The sequence below is a fragment of the Ascoidea rubescens genome (assembly GCF_001661345.1).
Source record: "Ascoidea rubescens DSM 1968 unplaced genomic scaffold ASCRUscaffold_5, whole genome shotgun sequence".
NCBI classification, from domain to species: Eukaryota; Fungi; Ascomycota; class Saccharomycetes; order Ascoideales; family Ascoideaceae; genus Ascoidea; species Ascoidea rubescens.
In genome coordinates this window covers 828,530-837,229 of record NW_017962917.1, presented here as the reverse complement: position 1 = coordinate 837,229, position 8,700 = coordinate 828,530, and the positions used below count along the sequence as shown (strand labels likewise).

The 8,700-nt window shown below is 38.4% G+C and overlaps 2 protein-coding genes across 2 annotated transcripts; one reads left to right on the top strand and one right to left on the bottom strand.

The window, feature by feature from the left end:
* Nucleotides 1-1,882: 1,882 nt before the first annotated feature.
* On the bottom strand, nt 1,883-3,835 carry ASCRUDRAFT_75620 (uncharacterized protein; the record flags this gene model as incomplete). The annotated part of the gene is made up of 1 exon (XM_020193143.1): nt 1,883-3,835. The coding sequence occupies exon 1, from the start codon at nt 3,397-3,399 to the stop codon at nt 1,885-1,887; it is 1,515 nt and encodes a 504-aa protein (XP_020047937.1). The 5' UTR covers nt 3,400-3,835.
* A 216-nt stretch (nt 3,836-4,051) lies between these two features.
* ASCRUDRAFT_143818 (uncharacterized protein) lies at nt 4,052-4,471 on the top strand. The gene has a single exon (XM_020189200.1). The coding sequence runs from the start codon at nt 4,116-4,118 to the stop codon at nt 4,365-4,367; it is 252 nt and encodes an 83-aa protein (XP_020047936.1). The 5' UTR covers nt 4,052-4,115; the 3' UTR covers nt 4,368-4,471.
* The last annotated feature ends 4,229 nt before the right edge of the window (nt 4,472-8,700 follow it).

The window sequence follows — 8,700 nt, the reverse complement described above, 5'->3', positions numbered from 1 at the left end:
TGTTGTATAAGGAGCCAATATCCAAGGAGGAGTTTTTCCTTGAGGATCTTGAGAAGAAGTTACTTAGAGAGGAATGAGAGGCACTTCGTGAGTTTAGTTGAGCATTTGTTGGTAAGGCGATGTTGTTGTTGTTGTTGTTGTTGTTGCTGCTGCTGTTGTTATTGTTGAGAGATATGTTGATGTTGTTTTGGTTTTTATTTTTAATTTTATTTTTGGATTTGTTTTTGAGTAGAGAATTGTTGAGACTGTTTGTTAGATTACTTATATTTTTTGAGTTTATAGTGTTATTATTGTTGTTGTTTTCAGGGTCATTGGTGGAGTTGTTGAGAAAGTTGTTTTTATTGAAGTTGATTGTTATGTTACTGATGTTTGCAATGTTGGAAGAATTGTTTTCTAGTTTGTAAGTTTGATGGATGGAGTTTATTTTTGATTTTGTTATTATGAATCTTGAATCAATTGAGTCAGAATTGAGGATTTTAGGGGAGGTGATTTGGTTAGATTGAATCAAGTTTCCATTTGAGGGAAGATCGAAATTGTAGAGGGAGTTGTTTGTGGAGGAGTTTAGTGAGGTGAGAGAGTCGTCTTTGTTGCCAGAGTAGGGAACCGAGAATGGGATTGTGGAAGATAAGGGAGAAGAAGAGTAAAAGTTGTTGGTGTTGTTATTGGTGTTGTTATTGGTGTTGTTATTGGTGTTGTTATTGGTGTTGTTATTGGTGTTGTTATTGGTGTTGTTATTGGTGTTGTTATTGGTGGTATTATTGGTGGTATTATTGGTGGTATTATTGGTGGTATTGTTGTTGGCTCTGTTGATTGTATTTGGATGGATGTTATTGGATGGATATTTATTTAGTAGCGAGTTGATGTTCAAGCTGTTTGAGTTGGAATTCGAGTTGGAGATGGATTTGGAGGATTTGGAGGATCTAGAAGAGAGCTGTTCAATTATTGTTACGGTTGGTATGTTGTTTTGTGATTTTTGAATAGTATTATTATTTTTATTACTTTTATTATTTTGGAAATTATTATTATTTTGGAGATTATTGGGATTATTATTGGCGGAATTATTATTAATGTTGGTAGTGCTGCTATTTTGATCAAGACTGGGATTGATGGTGAGAATGCTTTGTTTGAGATTGTCAGCAGAGGAAATGGAGGAACCAGAATTATCGGAAGAGGTCATTGGGGATAATTGGTCAATTGAAATAGTGGTTGTAATGATGTTTTGGTTAATATCGCTGGCGATGTTGATATTGCTGTGGTTGCGATTGAGAGAGGAGGGATTAGAGTGAATTAGCGCCATTTAGTAGGGCATGGTATAAGAAGAGAAGAAGAAGCAAGCAGCAGAGCAGTGCAAAGACTATCGTGTTAGTGGATGGGATGAGAGCTGTGGATATCTCTGAGTATCGCTGAGTCTTTTGGCTGTGGATGAAACTGATTATAAGATAGGATTTTGTTGGAGATGGTCGTGATGTGGGCTTCTTTTCCTTTGCTGCTCTGGAAGCTTTGGGCTTTCGCTCAGAGATAAATCTCCCGCTGCCTGGCGCACGCTGCTCCTGTCCACCTGGCGCTTAGGCCCGCTCGCTCCCCGGACAGCCCCCTTCCTATCTTGCTGCTCCCGTGCACAGAGATAGGGGGCCCTGTGCGCCCGATCGCAAACAAGGTTCAGCTGCAGCCGGAGTTCTATCCACGTGTTGTGCCCTCTGTCAGCGGGCGGCGTGAGACGGGGCTGGCAGAGAGTTGGCGTGTTGGACACCTGAAATTCCCCAGCAATGCGGGACGCGCGCAAGCAAGCGAGATAAGAGCAGCTGGTACCGTGTTGCAGCACGCAGCTTGCGCAGTGGAGCAACACTGGAAAGATGCCGAACAGCTCAAGCTGGCGCTGCAGCTCTAGCTGACAATGTATTTGTAGTGGTAGCTGTAGATGTAACCGCTGAGGAGCGCGCTGTTGTGGGACGTGCTGCTGGTGGTGCCAACGCGGTGCTGGTTGCGCTTGGCGATCTTGAGGGACGCGACGATGGGCTTGCAGCTCGAGAAAAAGGCATCCACCACGTCTTTGGTCAAGCAGGGATTAAAGTGGAGCGTCTTGGTGAGCACGCTGTGGTCGACGAGAAAACGCTCGTGCTTGACAATGCTCTTGAGGGGAATGCCGTAGAAAAGGTTGAGGAGCCTTCCCAAACAGCTGTGGTGGTTGAAGTGCCCGAGCCGGAGCTGGTGCTCGGCGCGGTTTTTGCTGGCGGCAGAAACGCCAGAGGAGAGACAGAAGTCGCGTTCCTGACTGTAGAGACGGATGAGAGCCTTGTAGCTAAGAAGCTTGTTCATGAGCGCCTCCAAGAGCGAGTGGAAAGAGTTGACGCCGACAAGGAGACAGTAGTTTTTGAGAGTGCTGGAGATTCTGTTGAAGGCCACCATAAACACGTCAATCTGGCTGAGCGCGGCCCCGCTGTGCAACATGTTGTAGTCGTAGATGAACCCATGCAACTGTTTCACCCAGCGCGCAAATTGGTAGCCTTTCTCCAAGATAAATATCCGGATTTCGTACTTCTGGAGGTCCAAGTTGATGAACTCGTTGTTGTATCTTAATCCCTGGAATGGCGGCAAGTCGTTGTAGATAGGGTTGTATAGGTAGCTTTTGAAGAAGAAAGTGGGATTCAAGTCAACATCAACATCAACATCAACATTAACATTATTATTATTATACTCATCGTCTGTGCCTTCATCACTATTATTGTTACTATTATTATAAATCTTGGTATTATTTTTAGTAATACTTTTTAGCAACTCATGGTTGACTGATTTAGGAAACTCCTGCAATATCTCAATGTAAATCGGTTTCCTGTTCAATAAATTGGAGGTATAAGGAGTGAAACTCTCGCTTTTATTATTAACAACGTGGATTTCCTGGGTATCATTGTAGTAGTAAACCAATTGGTATGCTGGGATATTCTTGTTGCTCATCAAACTGTTATTGAAAGAGTTTCGAACAATAGATGTGGCTACATCTAACCTTCTGCTACTTCTATTATAGTAGCTCGAATCTCTTTTTTGGATTGTCGACACACTTTCTGTTTCTGTCCCAGATTCAGTGTCATCATCGTCATAATAATCTTCTTCTTCTTCGTATCCATCCTCTGTATAATAAGACAACGAATCCTCTTTTGAATAGCTGGATTGGGAATATATAGAAGACTTATCATCGTCGTTACCATCATTATTACCACCACTGCTCTCGTTGTTATTCCCCCTATCAACGTTTTTACCAATATTATTAGTAGTATTATTATTAGTATTATTAGTATTATTAGTATCCCCCTTATTGTCTGTTCTAGTAATCACTGGTTGAGTGACAAAAAAGAAATCGTTTTCGTCAATAGAATAAAAGGATTCATTATCATAGCTAGTCATTCTCAATTAAATCGCAGTATTAGATATTGATTACTGGATCTAAAATATACAATATACAATATTCAATAGAAAGTATCAAGTAGCATTAAGTACTTATTTATATCACTTATTACACCAATTAACTCGTCTCGTTTTCGTCCTGCTTGCTTCTCGTTTTACCTAGTCCAATCTCCATTTTATAACTCCAATTCTTCGCCCAATTTGACACTCCATTACTCTTTCCTGCTTCTTTCTATCTGACCCACCATATTATCAATTTGAAAGGAGTAATTAAATAGAGTCAATTTTTCTTCCTTGCTCAAAATAGATCAACGACCAAACCCAAATTCGGAAAACAAAAGTCAAAATTAAAAGAGCACATATTCTACTATAAACTCGACACTAGCAGGACTCGAGCCTGAGACGTACAGTCACAAGACAAGCACCACCTCTGCCTCTTGCCGTAACCACTCGGCCACAGTATTAAATTCAAAGACCCAGCAAGCAACCATTTGTTTCAAACCCCTTCCGCATTGCTTGTCCTCACATGATGCCTGCTTAGTAATTGCCTGGATTCAATACGTCACCATTTCCGTTGTGGAATGTCTCGGCGACTGCGAGCGGAACTAGGCGGAACAAGGGCGGCAGTCCAGGATTTCTCCGTCAACGGTTGGCGCCTTCGAACTCCGTCCAAACAGCGATAAGTGCTGGGAAGGTGCTGCTGTATTAGGGCTGAAATGCTCTTCTTTGCTTATTTTTTCTTACTGCTCTCTTTATCAGCTCCTCCAGCAACATCATCACTTCCGAACAATACACCTCTATTATACACTTACGGTCTTGATGCCTCTTCTGCAATCCTCAATTCTCAATCCTCAATTCTCTTATGCTTCCATCCTTCATGTTTTCCATTTTCTCTTTCTATTTTTTGTTTTTTATTTTTTTCACCTACCCTTTTCAGTTCTAACCTAAACTATATTCATTCTTTTTAATAATATATTTTATTATTTAATGACTATAAAACCTCTAATCTCCTGTTTACTTGTTTTCCTGCTTTGCTAATTTTCACTCTCTGATATACTCCAGTTTCTCCATCCACTCTGCTTTTCATTTCTTTTCTGTACTTTCATTATCTATTTCGTACACTTCTTCTCTTCTCTTCTCTTCTCTTCTCTTCTCTACTTTCGTTAATATACCATCATGAAAGATAATCCCTACTTGGAATCTGAAACTGATAAGGAAAAATCTTTGCGAACCCCACTGTCCTCCACCTCTGATTCCTCCTCTCATTATTCAAAAAACATAGTCTCAAATGAATCTAAAAGTACCACCAATCCTGTAAATACAAATGCAAATGCAAATGCAAACACAGATACAAATATCAACAATACCAACCCCCTCCCCAACACCATCCCTCTTCTGTCTGACGATGAAGCACAATTAAACACCCCCAAACTAGAAAAACACTTTCTAACCTTCCTCCTATCAAAAAACGTTCCTCCAATACCTTCCCCTGATCAAAAAAAACCCTATCCGCAAAACACTTCAAATTGGATATTCTACCTCTTCTTTTGGTGGTTAAATCCTTTAATGCTTGTGGGCTACAAAAGAACTCTCCAAAATGAAGACTTGTGGCATCTAACTGATGACTTTGCTATAAATCCCATGTACGAAAGATTTTCTAAAAACTTGGACATCGAACTAGTCAAATCGAAACAAAAACTATTGAAAAATAATCAAAAAAATCAATCAGAAAACAACACCACCATTCCCGACTCAAATGATAATCATCTGGATGATATCGACTTAAACTCGCAAATATGGAATAAACTAGTCCTCCCAAAGGCCCTCTTCAAAACCTTTAAAAATACTTATTTAATGGCAAATTTCCTATCCTACTTGGCAATGGCTTCGTCTTCTGTTGCACCCTTATTGACAAAAGAACTAATCCAATTTGTCACTTTAAAAGTCATCAACCCTTCTCTTCCAACCGGAAAGGGCATCGGTTATGCCTTTGGCATCACTGCCTTGATGTTTGTGAATGGTCTTTTTTTCAATCATATGTTTCATCTCTCAATGACAATCGGTGTCCAAGTTAAAGCTGTTCTCATAAAAGCTCTTTTCAATAAATTTTTCAAACTAGATCCAAAAGCAAGACACAAATTTCCTGATGCTAAAATCTCCTCTCTAATGGGCACAGACCTTAATAGAATCGATCTAGCTATTGGTTTGCAACCCATAGCTGTATCCTTTCCAACTGTCGCCATCTCCCTCGGTTTATTACTACACTACATTGGTGTCCCAGCTTTAGCTGGCTTTGGTCTCTTCTTCTTTGCTGTGATCCTACTAGGCTCAGCGGCCACCGTTCTTATCAAATACAGAAAGGAAGTCAATAAATGGACCGATTTAAGAATCGGCTCAATAAGAGAAGTTCTAACTTCCATCAAAATGATCAAGTACTATGCCTGGGAACAACCCTATAAAGACCAAATCGCTTACCGAAGAACAAAAGAAATGAACACTATTTTCAAAATCCAGCTCTTCAGAGCCGTTTTCACTGCCGTTGCTCTTAATTTACCTCAACTATCCGCCATGATCTCGTTCATTGTTGTCTTTCAAACAACCACTGGAAAATCTCCTGCCACCATTTTTGCTTCGGTCACTTTGTTCAACGTTTTGGCGCAAATCATCTTAATGTTCCCAATGTCGTTATCCACTTCTATCGATGGCGCTGTGGCTTTAAACAGAGTATCAGAATTCTTAGCTGCCTCCGAAGTGGTAAATAACCCACTAGATGAAATTGAACAAGAAAAATTAAATCATTTTGTTCAAGATCACTCAATGGCTATTCAAGTCAAAAATGCAACCTTTAAATGGGAAACAATAGAGCTAGACGAAAAGGAAGTCACCGAAGATGAAGATAAAGATAGAAAAAACAAAAACAAAAAGGACAAGAAAAACAAAAAAAAAAAAAAAAAAGATATTGATAATGATAATGATAATCACAATAACAATAACAATAACAAACATCATCTAAATAACATCAACTCCCATGTCTCAAATCAACCACTTATTCCCGGTGAAAAAATCATTGACTCAACCACTTTTAAAGGTTTATTGGATATAAATTTAAACATCAAAAAGGGTGAATTCATTATTGTCACTGGTTTTATCGGTTCTGGCAAATCTTCCTTATTAGCCGCCCTTGGTGGTATAATGAAAAAAAAACAAGGCGTCTTGAAAGTTAACGACTCTTTATTATATTGTGGCTCCCCATGGATTCAAAATGCCTCTGTTAAAGAAAACATCACTTTTGGCGAAGAATTCAATCAAGAAAAATACAAAACCATTATTGATGCCTGTGCTCTACGCACTGATTTGAAAAATTTACCCGCTGGAGATAAAACAGAAATTGGTGAAAGAGGTATCACCTTGTCTGGTGGCCAAAAAGCAAGAATCAGCTTGGCAAGAGCTGTTTATCATGATGCAAATATCATATTGTTAGATGATGTTTTAAGTGCTGTCGATGCCAAAGTTGGCAAATTCATCATGAACTCTTGTTTGTTAGGTCTATTGAAAGATAAAACAAGAATCTTGGCCACTCATCAACTATCTTTAATCGACCACGCCGATAGAATCATTTTTTTAAACGGTGACGGCAAAACCATCACTGGTACAATCGATGAAGTTAAAGCTCAATCTACTGATTTTGTAAATTTAATGAAATATGCCACAGAACTTACAAACTCTACAAAAATCAAACAAGTAAAAAGCAAAAAAAACACTGATTTGGAAAAAAATGAACTAGCAAGAAAACTAACAGTTAACGACGGTCATTTAATGGAATCTGAAGAAAGAGCCATAAATAAAATTTCATTGAAAGTTTATTTGCATTATATTCAACAAGGCTCTGGAGTATTTAAAATTTTTAGTTTGCCTCTTTTCATTCTCCTAGTTTCACTACAAACTTTCGGCAGTTTATTTTGTACAACTTGGTTATCATTTTGGACTGAATATAAATTCTCTGGCTCGGATAATTTTTATATTGGTATCTATATTATGCTTAATTTTGCTACATTGATTTTTTCGGTTTGTGCATTTTCTTTATTACTTTATATTACAAATACTGCCGCTAAAAGATTAAATGTTAGAGCTGTTGAAAAGATTTTGCACGCTCCAATGGCATTCTTAGATACAACGCCAATGGGAAGAATTCTTAATCGGTTTACAAAAGATACAGATGCATTAGACAATGAAATTGGTGATCAAATTCGTTTGTTTATTTATACTTTTTCATCATTTATCGGTATCATCATTCTTTGCATTGTTTATATTCCATGGTTTGCTCTAGCTGTTCCTGTTGTATTTTACTCTCTTATCGCTTTTTCTTCATTTTATCAAGCCTCTGCTAGAGAAATCAAAAGACTAGAAGCAGTTAATAGATCCTATGTCTATAATAATTTTACCGAGAGTTTAGAGGGTAAAGATACAATTATGGCTTTTAATACTGCTGATAGGTTTAAAGCCAAAAATGTGAAATATATTGACATGATGAATGAAGCTTATTATATCACTGTCTCGAACCAAAGATGGTTGGGTGTAAATTTGGACTTCTTATCATGTGGTTTGATTTTATTAATCTCATTGCTATGTGTTACAAGACAGTTTGATATTAGTCCGTCTTCTGTCGGTTTATTATTATCCTATATTATCTCAATTGGAGCCTTGTCTTCTTTACTTGTTAGGACTATGACTCAAGTTGAAAATGAAATGAACTCGGCAGAAAGATTGTCATTTTATGCCTACGATTTACCCCAGGAAGCACCATACCAAATAACGGAACATACACCGCCACCCAAATGGCCATCAAAAGGCCAAATTGAGTTCGATAATGTTGATATGAGGTATAGACCTGGCTTACCATTAATCTTGAAAGATATAAATTTCGTTGTCAAGGCAGGTGAGAAGATTGGTATTTGTGGTAGAACGGGTGCTGGTAAATCGTCGATAATGACTGCGTTGTACAGATTATCAGAGCTCGCTGGTGGCAGAATACTCATTGATGACATTGATATCTCCAAGTTAGGATTAAAAGATTTGAGAAGCAAGTTATCAATCATTCCACAAGATCCTGTGTTATTCAAAGGCACGATCAGAAGCAACTTGGATCCGTTCAATGATAGTTCGGACGATGATTTATGGGATGCGTTGAGAAGAAGTGGATTAGTTTTGGCTGATGATCTTGAAAATATCAAGAAACAGAAAATGGATGGGGATAATTTGGAGAGTATCAACAAATTTCATCTAGATCAACAAGTTGAAGAT